This window comes from Brassica rapa, chromosome A03 (assembly GCF_000309985.2).
Source record: "Brassica rapa cultivar Chiifu-401-42 chromosome A03, CAAS_Brap_v3.01, whole genome shotgun sequence".
NCBI lineage: Eukaryota > Viridiplantae > Streptophyta > Magnoliopsida > Brassicales > Brassicaceae > Brassica > Brassica rapa.
Genome location: NC_024797.2, coordinates 1,376,498 through 1,397,243, shown reverse-complemented (window position 1 = coordinate 1,397,243; position 20,746 = coordinate 1,376,498). Strand labels below are relative to the sequence as shown.

The following is a 20,746-nucleotide window of genomic DNA, read 5'->3' as shown; positions in this document are numbered from 1 at the left end:
AGCCCATTACAACCAAAGAGAGTAGAGGCAAGGAAAAAAAAAACTATCCAGCTTGAATCATGAAGAAACTAGATGGGGGTGCTTCTTTGGTTTTATAGTTTTACCTTGCAAAGATAATGCATGAGAGACATGTTGCTGTTAGGAGCAAGTGTATCACTTAATCTTAAGAAACTATCCAGCTTGAATCCAACCGCAGCATCATCTGCAGAAAGCAGGCTAAGGTATCAACCTCAAAAGAGTTTGCGTTCAGAGAGAACAAGTACATGATAATATATTAACTCACCACTTGCAGTTTCTTGGTCCAGTGTGTTTCCCAGGTACATAGTCTCTTTCATAACTTCTTTTAGCTTTTGTGAAGTAAGCACCTGATGGATGGATGGATGGATGATGAGCAAGCAAATAAAGAGAAATGCATATGGACTCTACCAAAATTTGAAAAGCATCTTACCTCTTCACACGCAGAAATTACAGTATTTAATCTTTTCTTGAATTCTATTTTCTGCACAAGAAACATCATCAACAATAGGACCAATAAGTCGAGACGAAGGGGCACGTGGTTTAAAGTGATAATAAAGTCACGTGACTCTGTGTAGTAACAAAGTCGTGAAGGTCGTAGGCCCATTAAGTAAAGTAAGCCCAAACTCATATCCATGGCCCATGGGTCTCGGTTGATTAAACAAATAGATTCCTATGAAAAGACATCCTCAGGATGTGTGCATCTCTTTCGCTTCCATTTCAACTAAATGATCGATCTTTTGATAAAACCTTCACATGTTTCGGGCCTTTTAGCAGCTTTTAAAGTTCTTTTCTCACCCACCAGTCAACCACCATCTTGGTTATCATTATGTTTGTATCATTATTCAATAAAAGCATTCAGATTTTTTTTCCTTCATTTTAGAAGAAGATAGTTGTAAACTTGTAATGTTATGCAACAATGCGTGTGGATGCCTCTTATTTGCAAGAGGACAAGTTTTAATGTATTATCCCTACCTTTTGTCGTGTTTGATAAAGAAAGATATTCCCTTTTAAATTGGATAAGAAAAGACAATTCCCTTTATTAAAGTATTTTTACATCATCAAGAAATTAAACCTTGTTCTTACGAATGATCAATATAGAAATGTGAATCAAATTAAACAACGATGTTAGAATTTTTTTTTCTTTTTTAAATTACAACGTGGTTGACTGGCTGTAATAATGAATATTTTGTTTTTACATTTCCACGTTGGATCAGACAAACACCTAGAGAAGAATGGTCGTGTGTCGGGAAATATTCATATGAGAAAAAATCAAAAAAACTTGTTGCTATAATTAATAAGGATATTTAATCGAGAAAAAATGCTGGAAGATTTTCTCGAAATCTCTTCATTGATTCCTCATTCTCTTTCTTTCTGCTTCATCTTCTTCTTCTTCTCCTTCCTTTCACCTGAAATTCTCAATCTCACTCTCACTTCCTCCCCTCTCTAACTAATTTGATCACCTTCCAACATTCTTCCCTTCCACGTTTCACAGGACTTCCACCATTGTACATTGATCAATTCAATTTTGCAAAACACAACTATTCTAAAAATTTCACAACTTCGCGTCGTTGGCCTTCAAATTACGACTTGGGTTGTTCCAAAATTGGATTATCGGTGTAGTGAGGGACGAAATTTCTCCAATTCGGGTCTCTAATTTTGGTTTTGCTGGGTGAAATTAGGGTTTGCGAATAACCAGAATTGGGGGAAGAAGGAGATCTGGGGTTTAGGTCAACGGAATTTGACTTTCCGAGGATGATCGGGTTATTAGTTTACTAAAAAAAATCGACGGTTTGGATCTGATCGGAGGAGAGACAGCGCCACGGGATGGCGCTGTTCCGTCGCTTCTTCTACAAGAAGCCTCCCGATCACCTTCTCGAGATCTCCGAGCGTCTCTACGGTATACATTGCTCTCCTTCCTCTCTGTTAAGATAAAAAAAAAAGATGAGATTTTTTTGGCAATTGATGTTTTTTTTTTTTTTGGCAATTGATGTTAATTGAGCTGAACTTTGTATCTCGTAGGCTTTGTTAAAGCTTTCAACTTTATTGAGGTTTTAGGAATCAGAATCTTTATCTTTGTCGGAAAGAACCAAACTATGGTTCCATTTAATATTCGGTCACAATGATTCTTTGAAAAGTTTATTTTTTTTTGTTTTGTTTTGTTTGAGCTGCTACATTGCACTTCCGTATAGTGCACTGATAACAGTTCCAGAGCTTGACTATTTTTGTGTGTCTCCTATTCTTCTTTGCAGTTTTTGACTGCTGTTTCTCGAGCGATGTTATGGGAGAGGATGAGTACAAACTGTATTTAGGCGGCATCGTTGCTCAGCTACAGGATCATTTCCCTGATGCTTCCTTCATGGTGTTCAACTTCAGAGAAGGAGACCAGCGGAGTCAGATATCAGACGTGCTGTCTCAGTACGACATGACGGTTATGGACTATCCTCGGCACTACGAGAGCTGTCCGCTTCTACCTCTCGAGATGATCCATCACTTTCTAAAGTCTAGCGAGAGCTGGTTATCTCTGGAAGGTCAACAAAACGTTCTGTTGATGCATTGCGAAAGAGGCGGCTGGCCTGTTCTCGCCTTCATGCTGTCAGGGCTGTTATTGTACAGGAAGCAGTATCAGGGCGAGGTGAAGACTCTTGAGATGGTGCACAAGCAAGCTCCCAAGGAGCTTCTTCATCTGTTGTCTCCTCTAAACCCGCAGCCTTCTCAGCTCAGATATCTTCAGTACATTTCTAGAAGAGATTTAGGATCTGATTGGCCTCCTTCGGAGACGCCTCTTCTTTTAGATTGTTTGATTCTCAGAGATCTCCCACGTTTTGAAGGGAGGGAAGGGTGTAGACCGATTGTGAGGGTTTATGGTCAGGACCCTAAGGCCAGAGCCAACAGGAGTTCCGTAGTTCTGTTTTCCACACCAAAGACAAAGAAACACACTCGCCTTTACCAACAGGTACTTTTCAGACCATTTTGTCACATATTCCCTCTGTTTCATTTTACTTGGTGTTTAAGGTTAATGCACAAAAATTAAGGAAATGATAACGTTTATGATATTTATCTTGGATTGGTAAAAAATCATTAATTCAACCAATAAGAAAAAATGTAGTATTATCTAATTGGTCACAAATATTAAAAAAAATCTTTTTATCTAGAACAGTGAAAACTTTGCTTAATTTGCTACAAAAAATAATCTTTAGAGATCAAATAGATTGAAACAGAGGAAAGTATATGAATATGATCCTCACACTTATTTATGTACAAGACATTGTTTGTTTAGTATAGGAGTTCTTTTGGTGGTTTTATTATAGCAGCTAAACGCTTCTCTCTAGACAATGTTCATTATCTTGATCTTATCTGCAGGAAGAGTGTATCCTGGTGAAGTTAGATATCCAGTGCCGTGTTCAAGGGGATGTTGTTCTGGAATGTATACACTTGCACGATGATTTGGTGCGTGAAGAGATTATCTTTAGAATCATGTTCCACACGGCGTTTGTGCGCGCTAATATATTAATTGTCCAACGCGAAGAGATGGATATACTGTGGGACGCTAAGGACCAGTTCCCAAAGGAGTTTAAGGCAGAGGTAAGGTCCATTTGTTTAATTTTTCTCTCCTCATCCGTTTAAACGAGGCTGTTAAGTTTGAATGCATATACTCATATTATGTATCAGGTACTTTTCTCTGGTGCTGATTCTGTGGTGCCTACTATCGCAACAGCTCCAGTGTCAGATGATGATGAGAGCGATTTTGATATGGCTTCACCTGATGAGTTTTATGAGGTGGAGGAGATTTTTAGCGATGCGGTTGATGGGCATGAGTTGAAGAGAGGAGACTCAGATGGTTTTGTGGTTGTTGATAGTGCTTCAGATGATTCTGAGGGTAAAGAGGTGTGGAAGGGGGATGTAGAACCCAATGCGTTTCTAGATTGTGCATCTGATGATTCAAATCATAAACATGAGGCTAGCGCAGATCCAGTTAAAGATATCACTGTTGATGATGTACAGTATAGATCAGATGGGACCAGTATTGACTCAGTGAAGGATATAGGAATAGACGATGGTGATGAGCAGCGAAAGAGAAGGACCATGGAAGCAAAGGAAAATGATTCTAGAACAGCAGAGAAAGCACAAGCTAAACCAAGGAAACAGGTGGGAGCAAATGCAAAACTGGCTGGAGATGCACTGAAACCAAAGTCTAATGTAAGAATGGCTAAGCCTAATGCAGTTTCTCGATGGATTCCTTCAAATAAGGGCTCATATAAAGACTCTATGCATGTGGCGTATCCCCATACAAGGATTAACAGTGCTCCAGCTTCGATAACTACTTCTCTCAAGGATGGTAAAAGAGCTACATCACCTGATGGGGTGGTTACCAAGGAAGCTAAGAGTAAAAATCTGAGAGCGTCTGTTTCTTCACCAGATGTCAGGAGTCGAGCTCCAAGTTGCTTATCACCAGAGTTTAGCCCAAAGGAAAAGCCGCCTTCTCTGCCTGCCTCTCCACATTATGCGCCTCCACCACCGCAGCATTCACCTTCACCGCCAGAGCAACCTTCTCTAAGCAGTGAGGCTGCATCACCTCCTCCGCCTCCACCTCCACCGCCTACTTACTCTTCACCGAGCCAAAATGACAGCTACTCTCAAACATCTCAGATCCCACCACCACCGCCACCTCCTCCATTTGCATCTAAGAGACCAAACAGTGGAAGCATGTTGCCTCCACCACCACCTCCTCCTCCTTTGGCATCTGAGAAACCAAAAACTGGAACCGTGTTGCCACCACTGCCACTATCTCCACCTTGGAAGTCTGTGTTTGCCTCAGCTTTGGCAACTCCTACGACATGTTCTACTTCTCAACCTCCTCCACCACCACAAACCAGCAGCCAATCTCAAACATCTCAGCTCCCATTGCCACCATCTCCTCCACCACCACCTCCTTTTGCATCTGTTAGGCGAAACAGTGAAACCATGTTGCCCCCTCCACCACCTCCTCCACCGTGGAAGTCTGTGTATACTTCAACTCTTGAAACTCATGAGGCATGCTCTACATCTAACAATTTTCCACCGCCACCACCACCACCACTTCCTCCTTTTAGCTCATCAAAAGAAAATGGAGATCACGTTACTCCTTCCTCGCTGCCTTATTTGAGTAATGCACCTTCGCCATCACCCAAGTCATCTCCTATCAACGGCTTTTCTGCTCCTCCACCTCCTTTTAGTAAGCCACATTCAGTCCCTCCACCTCCGCCACCGAGTTATGGATCTCCAACCCCACCTCCTCCTCAACCACCGAGTTATGGAACTCCTCCTCCACCACCCCCTCCTTTTGGTAAAACTTCACCTCCGCCACCACCACCACCTCCTCCATTTGGATCTAGTGGTCCTCCCCCACCACCACCACCTCCTCCATTTGGATCTAGTTGTCCTCCGCCACCACCTCCTCCTCCATTTAGATCTGGGGGACCACCGCCTCCACCTCCTCCACCTATGGGTGCTCCACCTCCACCACCTCCTCCAATGCATAGAGGAGCCCCACCACCACCACCTCCTCCAATGCGTGGAGGAGCCCCACCGCCACCACCTCCTCCTATGCTTGGAGGAGCCCCACCGCCACCACCACCTCCTATGCGTGGAGGAGCCCCACCGCCACCACCTCCTCCTATGCTTGGAGGTGCCCCACCGCCACCACCTCCTCCAATGCGTGGAGGAGCCCCTCCTCCGCCTCCGCCTCCTGGTGGCAGAGCTCCTGGGGGACCGCCGCCTCCACCACCTCCAGGCGGCCGTGCTCCTGGTCCACCTCCCCCTCCTGGGCCAAGACCTCCAGGTGGTGGACCTCCTCCGCCTCCTGGACCAAGACCTCCTGGTGGTGGACCTCCAGATCTTAAGGGTGCAGGAAGAGGGCGTGGTCTTTCACGTCCAGGTTTGGGGTCTTCAGCTCAAAAAAAGTCTTCCCTGAAGCCACTACACTGGGTTAAAGTAACAAGGGCCTTGCAAGGAAGCTTATGGGACGAGTTACAGAGACAGGGACAAACGTAATTGGACTTAACTTATCTTTGCATTGCTCTGAGTTATTGAGATCGGTTTGGAATTAATCTATCTTTTTTTTTTCTTCTTTTCTGTCAGTGCACCAGAGTTTGATGTATCAGAAATAGAGACCCTTTTCTCTGCTATAGTGCCAAAACCGGTTGATAAATCTCGAAAAAAATCAGTTGGAGCAAAGCCTGAAAAAATTCAACTGGTAATGCTGAATCTAAGTACTACCTGCATTTCTTTATAAGATATAAATATTTCACTCTGTTTGATTTAAGTTTTTTTCTTATGGTTTCTAGATTGACCTTAGGAGAGCCAATAACACGGAGATTATGCTTACGAAAGTAAAGATGCCACTGCCTGATATGATGGTAAGCTCCATTACCTACTTAGTTGAGTACAAGTCATTACTCTTATAGCAATGATAATTGTTAACAATTTTATATTGCTTCTATCCAGGCTGCAGTTCTGGCAATGGATGATACTGTACTAGATAGTGATCAAATAGAGAATCTTATAAAGTTTTGTCCAACCAAGGAGGAGATGGAACTTCTAAAGGTTACCTGACTTGTCTCTTTATTTTGAATGTCATTCTTCTTACACGAGTCCTGAATCTTGGTTGTAATTGACTCTTTTGCTGTAGAACTACACTGGTGACAAGGCAGTCTTGGGAAAGTGTGAGCAGGTCTGTTTAAAATCTTGAGATTACCAATCTTTGTCTCTTACTATAAAATAGTTGTACAAATTTGCTTAGCTAATGAGTTTTTGGTCTCTCATCCATTTTGCTACCACAGTACTTCCTAGAGCTAATGAAGGTGCCACGAGTAGAATCAAAGATGAGAGTATTTTCCTTCAAGATTCAGTTTGGCACTCAGGTCCGGTGTTATTACCGTTAACTTTTGTCCATGTAGATGTAAATTATTGGTCTTATTGTTAATGATGATATCTGTGCAGATAACAGAGTTCAAAAAAAGTTTAACTGCGGTAAACTCTGCGTGTGAGGAGGTCAGATGCTTGCAAGAATTTACTCTACTTTTTGTGTAGTCCGTATGTATGTCTCTTTCTTAGACTTTTTTTCCTCGTTGCTTGTTGTTCATCAGGTCCGTACTTCACCAAAGCTTAAAGAAATTATGAAAAAGATTCTTTACCTGGGTAACACATTGAACCAAGGAACTGCCAGGGGTAAATATTATTTTTATTCTTATATTACATCTTTCTGCTCAGAACATTTCCTAACACAGCACAGTAAACATCTCTATCTGTTAAATTTGGGCTTGGTCCAAGAATGGTGGCTTTGTTTGGCTACCTTATGTACCTGTTTTGTCTGAATACGTGTTGTGGTTGATAGAACCCTTGTTCTGCTTTCTGCAGGAGCTGCAGTGGGATTCAAATTGGACAGTTTATCAAAATTAAGCGATACACGTGCTGCTAACAGCAAGATGACTCTCATGCACTATCTTTGCAAGGTAAAGTACAATCTCAAAACGCAGCCACTAGATTCTGTTGAGGGTTGTTAGGTTTGACTCTCCTCTATCTTTTGTCTAGGTCCTTGCTTCCCAGGGATCAGATCTACTGGACTTCCCAAAGGATCTTGAGAGTCTTGAATCAGCTTCAAAGGTTTGCGTTTGTGATTTTATCGGTCCTCACTCCATAGTTGTAATCAGCTCATAATTTGATTGTCCTGTTGGTTCAGATACAATTGAAATCGCTGGCTGAGGAAATGCAAGCTATAATCAAAGGACTGGAAAAACTGAACCAGGAGCTCAATGCATCCGAAAGTGATGGTCCTGTTTCAGAAGTTTTCCGCAAAGTATGTTGATTTTTTCTGTCTTTTGCATACCTTTTATCAGTCATGAATTTGAGATTAGTATCCATGATTGTGCCACATGCTTTCCGGATCCTAAAACCTAGTTTTATGTTTATGATAACAGACATTAAAGGACTTTATCTCCGTTGCAACGACTGAAACTGCAGCTGTAACGAGTCTTTACTCGGTCGTGGTAATTTGTCAACCTCTACTAACATCCCCGAGATCTTACATTTGACATGATGTTTGATCCTGAATTGGTGTTTATGTAATGGACAGGGAAACAATGCTGATGCACTTGCGCACTATTTTGGCGAGGATCCCAAGCGTTGTCCATTTGAACAAGGTTTGGCGCTGAATATATAAACTTCATCCTCTCTTTATGTGCAATACACTAGAAAGTCGTTGATTGTTATTGTATAGCTAATAACATCGCCTGGTGATCGATTGGTGCAGTTACTGCGACCTTATTAAATTTCATAAGGTTGTTTAAGAAAGCACATGAAGAGAACATCAAGCAAGAGGAATTGGAGAAGAAGAAAGCCGCTAAGGAAGCGGAGATGGAGAAGGAGAAGGCGAAAGGAGTCAATCTGACAAAAACAGCAGATGATGATGATAGCTGACCGAAAAAAAAAAACTTAGATCCGCCTTTTAATCTCTCAAGCAAAACCAAGATGGTTTTTGATGGCAGTAGAGACGGTGGTGCTGTTCATGTAAACTTTCCACAGAGTGGCACAGGGCGGTTAAAACACGACTGGATCCTACAGGGAGAGCTATTCGCCAGGGCGGGGCTATCGAGGGAACTATTAGAAGATGTAGAGGCAGGTCTTTCCTCCACTCTCACGTTAACATGAGTGACACCATATTGATTAATTCTAACTTGTACATTCTTTGCTTTTCCTGATTATTAGAGGAAGTTTTGATAGATTGAAATGTTGTATAGGTTTCAGGTAGAGAGAGTGAGATGTAGTAGTGTGTAACTTTGTATCTACACGATATCAATGTTCTTTAAATACCTTTGAAAGCACATGAGACCAAACTAGCTCAAGACATCTGATAAATAACAACCTACTAGCTTCTTCTTTCTTTGATTCTGATCGATATGAAGTAAAACGCAAACGCACACAAGAAAGAAGAGCGTTACGCGGCACGTGCGAATGTGACGTCGACATTTAATAAAATAAAGACAAAAGTAAACCAACGAATAAGCAAACAGAACACAAATCTCGTGTTCTTGGGATCCCAAAGGTTTGAAAACTTTCATGGATTGCCTTCTTCGTCTTCTTCCCCCACGCATCCTCTCTCCCTCGCGTAATCTATAACCCTACCAGCTCAAATCAAATGGCAGAAGATGAATCTCTTTACTGTGAGCAACACCTGATTAAGCCATTGAATCCTATTTCGTCAATGGTTGTCATCAGAGAATCGCCAATTTTCGCCAAGGGCGACCGTCTCGTCTTCCCGCCGGTCAACCACGAGAATCTCCAGCTCGCTTCTTCCGTCTCCGTCTCCGAATTCGATAACAGATACCTCGAATCTCCATCGTCTGAATCCGAATCCCCGTCTTCTTCCTCGAGAGGCTCTGCTTCCTCTTCTTCCTTTTCCCTGTCTCCTTCCGATTCAGACGGACAACCGCCGCTCTCTCCGTGTGAGTTTTACCAGAAGCTTCCGTCGGAAACAACCGAAGAAAAATCTGATTCAGACGGACAATCGCCGCCGTTGACAGGTTCGAAACGAGGCGGGGAATCTCCGCCGCCGAGGAAGGTCTTGTACCGTGAAGCTGATGACGTGCTCCGACATTGGTGGGAGCTTCTTCTTGTACGAGCGTACTCCAAGTTAAAGAATGTGTTGGCATGGTTCTCAACGACTCTCCGACCGTTTTATCCCGTCCTCGCCGTTGCTATCTGGTGGTGGATGCGTGTACGAGTTCGTCGGAGACGTGTCAATGGAGAAACCACGGGTCAACTTCGAGATGTGATCAAAGAGAGAGACGAGGTACGTATTTGTTCACTTTTTTTTTTCTGCATACGAACTGTTCGATGAAATGTCTAAGAGACAATGTGACTTACATAATTATATTTTATTGTTTTGGCACAGAGGATAGTTCAGCTTTTGCAGCAGATTGCTCAAATGAATGAGTTACTCATAAAACACCACACGGAGATGGTGTCAAGAAGATAATGATTCTAAACTCTTTTAGCTTTACTTAATTATTCTTTTGTTTCTTGTTTATATTCTTTCGCAACTCACTCTGTTTCTGTCAATTTCTTTACATTTCAATCTCTCTAAATAAAAACAAGACAAATGGAGATGTTTTCTGGTTCCTTCTGGTCCTGATTAGTTTGAATTTGAATGCACACTTGTAGATTCTCGCAATCTTTGATGTCATATATAAGCCGATGATATTATAGGCAATTGCAAATGTAGATCTGATATAAGATGTACACTATTGTGTCAATTGCTCTTTTCTAACCTAATTAATCCAACTTATTAGTCAAACTAGCTCATTCTAGATATAATGGTTATTGCGCTTAATTATATCATCCACACACAAACACTAACATTGAAACAAACATAAGAAAGACCATGTAATAAAAAGAGGTTGCATTGTATCACACGATTAATAAGAGAGACCGAGTGGTAAAAAAAAAAGGGGGTAACATTAGGTTCTGTCTAGCTTCTTCTGATATTTATCCTCTACTCTGCCGTCATCTTCTGAGCCATATGTATCTTATGAGCAGCCTCAACACATTCAGCTAAAAAATAAACCACCAACCAACTCATGAGAAATAGTTTTACTTGGGACAGTAATAGTCAAAAATAAAATTTTATGTAATGTACCAGGGATAGTATAGCCAAAAAGGAAGACTAGGTGGAGGAGGTGGGCCGAGGTTTCTTTTAGGTACTGGCAAAGCCTTAACAACTAGTTCACATCCTCCCACGCTACTTCCACTGAGTTCAACCGCCTTACTTATTGCATGCCATCCGAAAAAGTAAATAACAGCCCGTCTGTATAAGAAGCACCAACGATGATTTTCAGTTGGGGGGAAAATTAATTAAGCACATTTGAGGAAGAATACAAACCTTTTGAGAACAAAAACATCAGTTATCTCTCCACATGAAGCGAAATGCTTAGTCAAAGCGCTCTTGATATCATTCGAAGGAAGGGAAGTGTCATATCCTCTAACGGAAACGCCTTCGCTCCTGCAAGAAGATATATACTCAATTGATGAGTGGTGAAAGAACTCTCAATGTCTAAAAGGATGCATGCAACTTACCTGGTTTTCTTAAAGTGTGAAATGCTCATAGCAGCCAGCTGATCGGTAGTAAACTCAAGATCATCGTGAGGTAACACCTTAACTGTTACATTCCACCCTCCCATGTCAGTTCCATCAAGTGCCAAGGCCTTCTCTTCGGCGCCTTCTCCTCCGCAGAGTTGGAAAAAGGAACATTTGCTGTTGACAACATTTGTTATAGGGTCTCTGGGAATGTCAAGATTACAGATTCGTCCACATGAACTGAAACGATTCGTCAACGCATTGGCGATATCAACTGCAGGAATCATCGAAGTATCGTATCCCTCCACGGAAATCTTAACCCTAATTAAGATCAAAGGATATAATAATAATAATAATCAAGAAGAACACATGGAAGATTACAAAATATAGAAAAAGAGGAGCATCAACTGACATGCGTCTTTGCTCCTCAAACATTCGTTTAGCAGTATCCATAAGATCCGAACGGGGCAATTTCTTCCCCTACAGTAAATCAGATAATTCGCAAAATCAGAGGTAAAGAGAGGGAGAAGAAAGCGATAAGGAGGATAAGATTATTATTATTACTTCGGCGGCGGCTTTCATGCTAGAGTACTCGTCCATCGACAACGAAGATGATGATCCTATTTTTTTTTGGTTTTTTTTAGGGATTTCCGAACCTTTTTTTTCGATCAAAGAGAGAGAGGGAGAAGCAAATTTATAATCCCCTTTTATTTAATTAATTAGGGCAAAAGTTGGTTAAATGAGATAGTATCAAATAAATACTACTACATTAAGGTGAATGACGACGGCTACAGTGATATATTGGCAGATAGGATTGATGGAGAAACAATGATATCGCTTTTTGAGAACTTATCAACCCTAGCTGAGGCCTTGCCTTCTATCAAAGTTCACATAATAAACATCTCTTATACATGTTGGTTCAAGCATTTCAACACACACGCACACAATGAGAAACACTAACATACTCAGTTTCTCACATACTCTATGAGAAACTACACTCACACAGTATCAAGGGGATAACTTTCTCTCTCTAAATTTTCGAACAACCCTCCAAGAAAGATCATGTTAGAGCAAGCGCATTAATGAATCCCTAGTTGGGGTTACCAATTTGATTTTTTATTATTTTTTTATTTATTTTTCATTTGATTTTTTTTTAAAAAAAAAAAAAATAAAAAAAAAACTGATCAATAGCGGGCTGCCACGTGGCGTGGGGCCCGCTAAACTGTAATGACCCGGGTTCATGCGGAAGGAGCGTGGCGAGACAGGGTCATGCATATTGGATTATTTTAATATTTTACTTTTTTGGTAACCGTGTGAACTCCAGTTTACAATCGCCAATGCGCTTGCTCTTACAATGTTACCTTGAGGAAGCGGGGTCCGTAAAGGAGCTACCTTTCTGGTGTCTCCGACCAACTCCCATTGATTAACGAAGCAGCTAAGAGCATGATTAACAGTAAAACCGTTTATGGGATCCTTAAATTTTTTTTTTTTGTCCTAAAAAAAAAATTGAACTAATCGCGGGCCGTCATGTGTCGATGGGATCCGTAAACAGTGGAAAAACTGGCCCAAAAGCGATCTTTAATTCGCGACTTTGGGGACCGTTTTTTTTTTAAAAAAGTGGGGCCCACACATTAAAAAAAACGCAGAAACCGGTTTTGGAAACCGCGATAATCATGCTCTAAAGTCGACATATCCAAACGAATAGCTAACCAAATAGCTTTAGGGTTACTTTTGTAATAAAACGATTTGCGGTTCTTCTCGGTACGATGTTTTCCGGTACCAATTAGCAATCATGGTACTGTTGAACCGGGTTTGGTTTGGTTTGTCTGGTGTAGGATAGCAATTTCAGATCTTCCAATGTTTTTTTTTTGTACCAAAGCTCTGAGTTGACTGATCTGATTAAAGAATTTTAAGTCTCTTAACTATTTGTTGAACATTAAAAAAAAATATTTAATACCTCGAAAATAAAATTTTCAGTTTTTTAGTCTATCTATACTATTAAAGCAGGATCATATTGTCATAATTACCTTAGGGGTATGGTTCCTTCACTAACATTGCATGTTTCATTAAGGGCAATTAAGTAATATTAATAACAAATCTATATTGGGTCATTATTTTTGGATCCAGCCCAAATCAAATCTCTCTTGGGTCATTTGGGCCTATTAAAAAATCAGATTCAATTCTTACTTTTTTTTTCCTTTGGGCCATTGAGTCCAAGTTCAAATAATTTTTTTTCAACTATTCTTAATTATTATTTTTTTCTTTTCTTAATATAATTTAAGCATTCATAAAAATAATTGAATTTTTTAATTGAAAAGTATAAATCTTTATTAAAAGTATATAATTTTTTAATTAAAATATTAACCCCATAATAAAATTAATTTATCAGAGTTATACCAACTTAATTCATTAAAAAATAAAGTTTAATTTTTTTAACATAAATAGTCATTTAAAATGAAATACGATAAATAAAGATAAAATTTTTAAGTATTTTATAAAATAAAGCACAAATATATGAAAATGTGACATTTACTAAATATTTGTCAATTGAAAAAAAAAAATAAATAAACCCGCGCTTTGAAAGCGCGGGTCAAAATCTAGTTATTACATTATGATCTAATACTATTATAATTGTTGAATAATCAATTGAAATCAATTATATTTAATATATACGGTTATGAACTATATATAGACGATTGTGATGAATAACTAAGCAAACGAAAAACACATGTACATATATGCATTGTATAGACTTTTTTACCCATAAATACATGAAGACTATTTTACCACATGTTCTCTAATTAAGATTTGGTGAGAAAACAAAAAAAAAGGATTTGATAATAAGATAAAAAAAGGCGATTATGTTTTATGCAATTGCATTGTTAAAAGTATACTACAAAAAAAAATCATTAACCATATTAGAAAAAATGTTTTTATCTTTGACCAACCGTTGTTCCGTTATCCAATCATTTATTTTCATTGCTCTAGGATTTTTACTTCGTATCTGTGATTGACTAAATACTAGAGCAATGACATGTTTCAAAGTCCCAGGAAGGAGGTTAGGTAGCAAGAATCTTTCCACAGTACACGTTTATGGAATCATTCATCTGTCTTCGATCACACGTATGTGACAGCATTGTCCTTCCCTCTAGGATCCTCTTCCACGATTCACTTTTATCATTGGTCTCTGAATAATTCAGATGTTATCTTGCTAACTAAAAATATTTTAACAATTGTTTCTCTAATTCATATGTTATCTAAGCTACACTATTCCGACGCTTTTAAAGTTTTAATGTCTTTGTAAATATCTAAAATAACGATTTATTGATTACTGATTTCCAAGATGATTTATAAATTCTATACTGTAAATTAGATTCTCGGGTAGGTATTAATGTATTATAAATATTATTGATCTTATATGCAGAGTGGGTCTTAGTCATAGCGGAATAAAGCATTCGTTAATGGATGCCAAAACTTTAATGGTTAGTGTATGCACTATTTGATCCCAAATAATTTTTTAAAATGTATGTTTACTAATTGTTTTAAATCTTATAAATATCATGATTGGTCTTGATTATGAGTGTGCTAGATATTGGGAGTTTTAGATTTTTGACTCAAAATCTTCTTTTGGAAATAGATGAATTAATGTCGGTGACGAGCAGCCACATGAAATCCAACGCTCTTGAATCACATACATTTCATGTTGGATTTCATGTGGCTGCTCGTCACCGACATTAATTCCTCTATTTTTTTTTTTACGAAATTTGGTTTGCTATTGAGAATCAAACTTCTATTTGCTATTGAGAATCAAACCTCTATTCTTGATAATCGATTTAGATGTTGTAACACACAACCAAGCCACACTCAATCATATGTTTTCTAAACCTAGAAATCCAAAAACTATTTTTATGTATAAATTTTCGTACTAAGTGGATAGTGGTCTATGGGTCTTGATAGTGATGTTTATGGACTATGATGACATCAATGAATGTTTTATTAAATAAGACAGTATGTTTACTCACTTATTGCTCTTTAGCTTTCTAGTATAATGAAGAATTTGTGGACCATATATTTACACAAATTGGGAAACATCACTTTTTCTTGTTTGTTTTTATTTATTGGTAATTTTGCTATTCAAAATTATGTTGAAAAGAAAAGGATGGTGCGGTCTGCCCCCACGATCGATTACGAAAGATCACAATAATTTATATGTAATTAAAAATAAATTTCAATTGACTTTCTAACTATTTACCAAAGAAAAACCTATCAATATAGCTTTTTGTCTTTCGAGAAGTTGTATATGGTCGATAGATTACTGAATGGTGATCAAGGAATAACGAGGAATAATGTATTTTTTAACATTCTTAAAAAACTCACCATTCATAAGAAATTATTTTTTCTTTCCATTCTTTACCATTATTTTATTTTTGTAGAAAAATAAAAAGTAAAGTTATTCTTTGTTAAATATGTGATAGAACATCCATTTCTTTTCATTACTACAATTTTATTCTTCTACATTCTTTTCCTATTTGTTTTTCTTGTTTCTAAAATGATCATCAGTTAGACTTAAATGAATAAAAAATTATGTAATGTTCACTAAAATCTTACTATTTAAATTTTTCTAAAGATATTTTGCTGTAACATTAAAGCTTCTCTCTCTCTCTCTCTCTCTCTCTCTCTCTCTCTCTCTCTCTCTCTCTCTCTCTCTCTCTCTCTCTCTCTCTCTCTCTCTCTCTCTCTCTCTCTCTCTCTCTCTCTCTCTTCTAATACTTATACTATAAGAGTAGCATCTTAAAAAAACCTTTTTATTTAACAAAAAAAACTCATCGACTTATCCGACCATCTATTTGTGTTGTCCGTTACAGAACTTTTGCTGTATAACCGGTGACTTGGAGCTCGTATAATTTATATAAATGGATTTCTGAATACAAGTTCGAACTTAATGCACTACTTGAATTTCTTATAATACCATTCAATTATTTTTTCCTTCAAATAATGATCGAGAAACTGAATTAATATGAAAAGAGTTGTTTTTTTTTTTCATTTGAACTTTTACACTAAAAATATAAAATAAATTTTGTAAAAAGAGTGTTAAATTGACATTTATATTAAGAAAGGAAAATATAATTAATTTAAGAATAAGGAGTACATACAATACAAGCTTTATTATAGAAACTCGCGTTTCTCGCAAATCAAATACTCACTGATTCACGAGATTACATGGTTCTCTAACTAAGAGAATACCTTATTGGTTATATAGTAAACATATAGACTATATATGGTGAAACCTTATTCGTGGGCTTGCTAAACCATGAATTTAAACCGGTAAGCAACCAACGGAACATATGAAGTTCTTGTCGACTAATCTTGGTTCGTATCATACGAAAACTCGGAATCGTCAAGAAGATAATTGGACCAACCGGGTATGTTTGTCATACCGTCTTCATCAACGCGTGTTGATGAAACATCAGAGAAAAGGAGATCTTGATCATATCCTATAATGTTATCAGCTTCCTCGGCTGCATTGTTACTAAATTGCTCCAGAAACTCCGAGAAATCGTGTTCAGAATTGTTGAAATCAAAGTTCATGTCGATGTCAAACTCGTCCATCTGAAAATGACTAGTCTCGGAAAGGCCATCGTTGAGACACGGAGGAGACAGTGTTGTAGAGGGGATCAAGGTTCCTTCCATGGACGCTGATATGATATTGCCCATGGAAGCTGCCCTAGTTGCAACTTTGTTTAACAGTTCTGATGTAGAACTCAATTTCTTGGAGTTAAAGGAACCATAGTTTCTCGGTGTCTCGTCACTGTTGCTTATCTCAAGTATATTGCATGAGTTTGAAGAGAGAGGAAGTGACTCTGGAGACATGGAGCCTGAGTGTGAATATTGCTCATCTAGGTTACTCGGGTTTGAGTCATCTTGGAGATCAGAAGTCTTGGGCGTGGCCGGTTCAGGGGTAGAGGCAAGTGGCTTGTGAGTCAAGGGATCGTTACCCTGATCGATCAAGCGTTTTCTGAGATTTGTGTTCCAGTAGTTTTTGATCTCGTTGTCTGTCCTTTTGGGCAAATGTCTTGCTATGACCGACCACCTTGTACGGACAATGAAAATAATAAATATTTAGCAACACTAAATTGATCATGTGTTAAAACTTAGAATATTTATCCCATGTTCATAATAATTATTATCCTTTTGATATTCTTGACACAAATTAAGAAATTTATAAAATAAAGTCATTATGTTCAGTTGGTGATTTGTATTTTGTTCTAATTAAAAAAGTATTCAGTTTGACTTGAGGTTAACTTTGATTTATATGTCAAAAGATATAATGAAACATTTATTTTAAAATTGAAAATAATGTTGTTAATTTAAAATTGGAAGAAATAATGGTGAAACAAAGTATATTACTTGTTGCCACGGGAAGCGTGAAGCATGATAATGATTTGCTCTTCCTCATAGCTAAATTCTCCTCTCTTGATATCGGGTTTCAAATAGTTAGCCCATCGCAATCTACAACTTTTACCACATCGTTTTAGTCCTAAACACCATAGCCATACAAACATCATGAGTTAGATAGACCATACATAATTCATACATACAAAACTATATATTATGCATGCCAGTGTCGATACAATATACCAGCTTTTTGGGGAATGTCACGCCATCCTCCTTCACCATGTTCATGAAGGTAAGAGATGAGTTTCTTGTCTTCTTCGATGGTCCATGCTCCTTTCTTCAGCCCTTCTCCCACACAACATGGCTTTCTTGACATTTTCTCTCTCTCTTTTTTTCTCACCGATATGAATTTAAAACGATGAGGAAACTATGATAAGAGAGAAGAAAAAAAAACAGAAATGTCGTCTAATTTAAGGCAATAGACCAATAGATCTGTTCAGGAGTGCTCTGATGCATTTGAATATAAAACTAACTGAGAAACTATGATGGATGGTTAACTGATTATGTATTTTCATGTTCAGGAACATTTGAAAACGATGATAGGAAAAGTTGAAGATATATGAAAGATCTAAGACATAGCGAGCTACTTCTCTGTAATGAATAAATCATATGTGTTTATGAGCATATATATAAGCCTAATAATGCATTAACTTTACTCGTGTCAATATACTTTAAAAAACCATGTGGAATAAATACATTTAAATAATAATAACAATAACAATATGAATAAATCATAGTATGTGTTTATGAGCATATATATAAACCTAATAATGCATTAATTATTCTTTTTCAAAAAAAAAATATTAATTATTTAAGTGACTGTTTCTTTTTGGAGGTACTGAAAGTGTTCACATGGTTTGAGAGAGACAAATGAAATAACGTTGTGCGAGTAAATACTATAATACAATGCCGACCAAATTATTCTCATTAGAATGCAAAATATAAGAAGTATATTGTGTGGTAAAATCATAGATCTATTTCACCCTTTCTCTTCTCCTTTCTAAAACAATTTCATTGTTTACACTTTTCATCTTGATCCTGACATCCAGTATTTTATAGGCGTCCTGCACTTTGCCCACATTGGAAATGATTTCCATCGAGTTTATTGTCTTTTATTAACTATGTCTCGTTTTCATCCATAATGTAAGAATCCTTTTTAATTGTTTTTATAGTTTTGTTTTGAGACATTCTTCATATCTGAAAAGGATATATATAAGGTGCAGTGATGGGTCTTCAGACGACTCTCCGGTGCTTTCTCACAGTGGTTGTCAGATAAATGCTCATGTCCGAATCACTGAAGAGTACGATGAAAAGGTAAAAAGTCTCGTTTACATCCATAGTGCCTCTCAAACCTTCTCTGTTTATGTATAGGAACTTATAATAAAAATGTGCTTGAATGTAATTTATCTTAAGTTGCCATTTATTTGGTCATGCGACGTGAGATCATGCTTTATATTTCATTAAGAAAATTCATGATTGAATTACCCGTCGGTATTAATTTCCTCTAAAAAATTATTTGAGCCTCAGCCCAACAGTTATGTAAATTATATATCCTAAAATTAATCATCACGTGTTGCAGCATCAGTCCTATTTGTTTGCCACTTTAGATATAACACTAACTAAGACTGTACTCATAATTCAAATAAAGTCATTTTGTTTAATTATTAATTAGTGTTCGTTTCTTCACATCTCACATATCTCACTTGGCCTTCTCTATAGTTTTTTTTTTCGTTTCTAAAAATCTGTTAATTACGCCTCTTCAGAACTTGCGGAGTTAACTAAAATAGTAAGTAACTCCACAGAAACATATCACACCATTTTAAGCAAAAAAAAAAAAAAATCACACCATTTGTATGGTATTGGATAACAATGCATATTTTATTTTAAAAAAAATAATATAAATAAATCACATATAATATTGATTAATACAATCTCAACTTTAACATCGATTAGAGACGCAAGCCCTGCTCGAATGACGGCTAGATTTTAAAAGTGCGATGAAATCTTGCGCATATATAATGATAAGTGGAATATATATATAATAGTCATAAAAAAAATTATAACATTTAGTCACATGAAGTATTTTATATTAATGGTATCTTTCAAATGCAGGTAAACTAAGTATAAATTATGTTTCCAAAATCGTTATTTCATATATTAGTGGCAATCTTTTCAAAACTGGTTCACTACTGATATAATAAAACTTCGAAATCACCTAAGATTGCATTATTATATTAAGAAATGAGAAATTCATCGAAGTAAATAAAAAAGCGTATAAATATATTATTAGTTATTTTCTGGCATGTTTGTTGCTTAGGTTGTTACTTTCATGATCAGTACAACTTGGAAATATTTTTTGGGGTTAAAATGCAAGTTGCAAATAATGTGGCATGATTGATACAAATAAAACAAGAAAGCAATAAAGAGAGACGATCCGAAGTGCGCCTAATTTGATATTTGCAATATTATATCTATCTTATTAAAACTCAAGTACAAATTAGGTTTGTTTGAAAACATGTATAGCAATTTTTTAAAAAAGTTTGTTTGGAAAGATAGATTGTAGTTTAAAAAAAAGTTTGTTTGGAAACATGGATTGCAGTTTTAAAAATGAGGTTTGATTGGAAACATAGATTGTAGTTTAAAAAAATAGGTTTGTTTGGAAACATGGATAGCACTATATTAAGAAGAAAAAAAGTAATGGGCTTATACTTTTAAGAAAATTTGGAAGTCCATTATATTGTGAGAAATTTTCTATCTGGTAAATAATCGGGTTCGGTTCAGGTCTGTTTGAGTTTCGGGTTTCCGGGGTCAAAGATTTCAGCCTCATTCTAATATTTCTAAATTTCTGTTTGGGTTCATTTAGGATTTTTGCGGGTTCGGTTCAACTTCAGATATAATTTTAAATTACTTTTAAAATTTTAAAACTCATTATATATTTATATACTTTAAATTTATCAAAAAGTAAAAACAAAATAATATATTAAATATAAATTTGAATAACATATGTCAGAATACCTAAAGGTAACATATAAATTACTTTAGTTCAAATATTTGGATAGAGAATCAATAATTATTTTAAGTATTTTTGGTGTTTTAAGTATACTTTTACTATTTTATATATTTACTATTGATTATTTGTATATGTTTTCAAGTATTTAAACCA

At 37.1% G+C, this 20,746-nt stretch overlaps 4 protein-coding genes across 5 annotated transcripts; 2 read left to right on the top strand and 2 right to left on the bottom strand.

The window, feature by feature from the left end:
- Positions 1-1,315: 1,315 nt before the first annotated feature.
- LOC103855743 (formin-like protein 20) lies at positions 1,316-8,876 on the top strand. Of its 2 annotated transcripts, XM_009132760.3 has the most exons (17): positions 1,329-1,915; positions 2,268-2,971; positions 3,379-3,600; positions 3,688-6,044; positions 6,136-6,250; positions 6,342-6,413; positions 6,502-6,600; positions 6,686-6,727; positions 6,837-6,917; positions 6,997-7,047; positions 7,143-7,224; positions 7,414-7,508; positions 7,588-7,659; positions 7,736-7,852; positions 7,974-8,042; positions 8,129-8,195; positions 8,306-8,876. In XM_009132760.3, exons 1-17 carry the CDS (start codon positions 1,843-1,845, stop codon positions 8,470-8,472), a joined length of 4,485 nt encoding a protein of 1,494 aa, XP_009131008.2. In that variant the 5' UTR covers positions 1,329-1,842; the 3' UTR covers positions 8,473-8,876. The 2 variants fall into 2 exon arrangements, 1 of the variants encoding a protein (XP_009131008.2); XR_004456115.1 differs by lacking the exons at positions 7,736-7,852; positions 7,974-8,042; positions 8,129-8,195; positions 8,306-8,876 and having other exon boundaries at positions 1,316-1,915; positions 7,004-7,047; positions 7,588-7,652.
- A 73-nt stretch (positions 8,877-8,949) lies between these two features.
- LOC103855742 lies at positions 8,950-10,173 on the top strand. The gene is made up of 2 exons (XM_009132759.3): positions 8,950-9,844; positions 9,947-10,173. The coding sequence occupies exons 1-2, from the start codon at positions 9,191-9,193 to the stop codon at positions 10,028-10,030; spliced, it is 738 nt and encodes a 245-aa protein (XP_009131007.1). The 5' UTR covers positions 8,950-9,190; the 3' UTR covers positions 10,031-10,173.
- A 239-nt stretch (positions 10,174-10,412) lies between these two features.
- LOC103855741 (nucleolin 2) lies at positions 10,413-12,427 on the bottom strand. The gene is made up of 6 exons (XM_009132758.3): positions 11,692-12,427; positions 11,540-11,607; positions 11,128-11,448; positions 10,934-11,053; positions 10,691-10,858; positions 10,413-10,605 (listed from the first exon to the last, which is right to left on the bottom strand). The coding sequence occupies exons 1-6, from the start codon at positions 11,725-11,727 to the stop codon at positions 10,602-10,604; spliced, it is 717 nt and encodes a 238-aa protein (XP_009131006.1). The 5' UTR covers positions 11,728-12,427; the 3' UTR covers positions 10,413-10,601.
- A 3,780-nt stretch (positions 12,428-16,207) lies between these two features.
- LOC103855740 (transcription factor MYB29) lies at positions 16,208-20,282 on the bottom strand. Its single transcript, XM_009132757.2, has 3 exons — positions 17,767-20,282; positions 17,536-17,665; positions 16,208-17,218 (listed from the first exon to the last, which is right to left on the bottom strand). Exons 1-3 carry the CDS (start codon positions 17,897-17,899, stop codon positions 16,489-16,491), a joined length of 993 nt encoding a protein of 330 aa, XP_009131005.1. The 5' UTR covers positions 17,900-20,282; the 3' UTR covers positions 16,208-16,488.
- Positions 20,283-20,746: the final 464 nt, after the last annotated feature.

Bases quoted from the DNA above. Each gene is read 5' to 3' on its own strand.
- LOC103855741 (XM_009132758.3), bottom strand. From the start codon at position 11,727: ATGGACGAGTACTCTAGCATGAAAGCCGCCGCCGAA. The intron at 11,608-11,691 runs GTAATAATAATA...GATTTACTGTAG, and splicing joins GCATGAAAGCCGCCGCCGAA to GGGAAGAAATTGCCCCGTTC. The intron at 11,054-11,127 runs GTAAGTTGCATG...ATCTTCTTGCAG, and splicing joins TCACACTTTAAGAAAACCAG to GAGCGAAGGCGTTTCCGTTA.
- LOC103855740 (XM_009132757.2), bottom strand. From the start codon at position 17,899: ATGTCAAGAAAGCCATGTTGTGTGGGAGAAGGGCTGAAGAAAGGAGCA. The intron at 17,666-17,766 runs GTATATTGTATC...TATGGTGTTTAG, and splicing joins TGACATTCCCCAAAAAGCTG to GACTAAAACGATGTGGTAAA. The intron at 17,219-17,535 runs GTAATATACTTT...TGTCCGTACAAG, and splicing joins CACGCTTCCCGTGGCAACAA to GTGGTCGGTCATAGCAAGAC.
- LOC103855742 (XM_009132759.3), top strand. From the start codon at position 9,191: ATGGCAGAAGATGAATCTCTTTACTGTGAGCAACACCTGATTAAGCCA. The intron at 9,845-9,946 runs GTACGTATTTGT...GTTTTGGCACAG, and splicing joins TGATCAAAGAGAGAGACGAG to AGGATAGTTCAGCTTTTGCA.
- LOC103855743 (XM_009132760.3), top strand. From the start codon at position 1,843: ATGGCGCTGTTCCGTCGCTTCTTCTACAAGAAGCCTCCCGATCACCTT. The intron at 6,601-6,685 runs GTTACCTGACTT...CTTTTGCTGTAG, and splicing joins AGGAGATGGAACTTCTAAAG to AACTACACTGGTGACAAGGC. The intron at 6,728-6,836 runs GTCTGTTTAAAA...TTGCTACCACAG, and splicing joins TCTTGGGAAAGTGTGAGCAG to TACTTCCTAGAGCTAATGAA.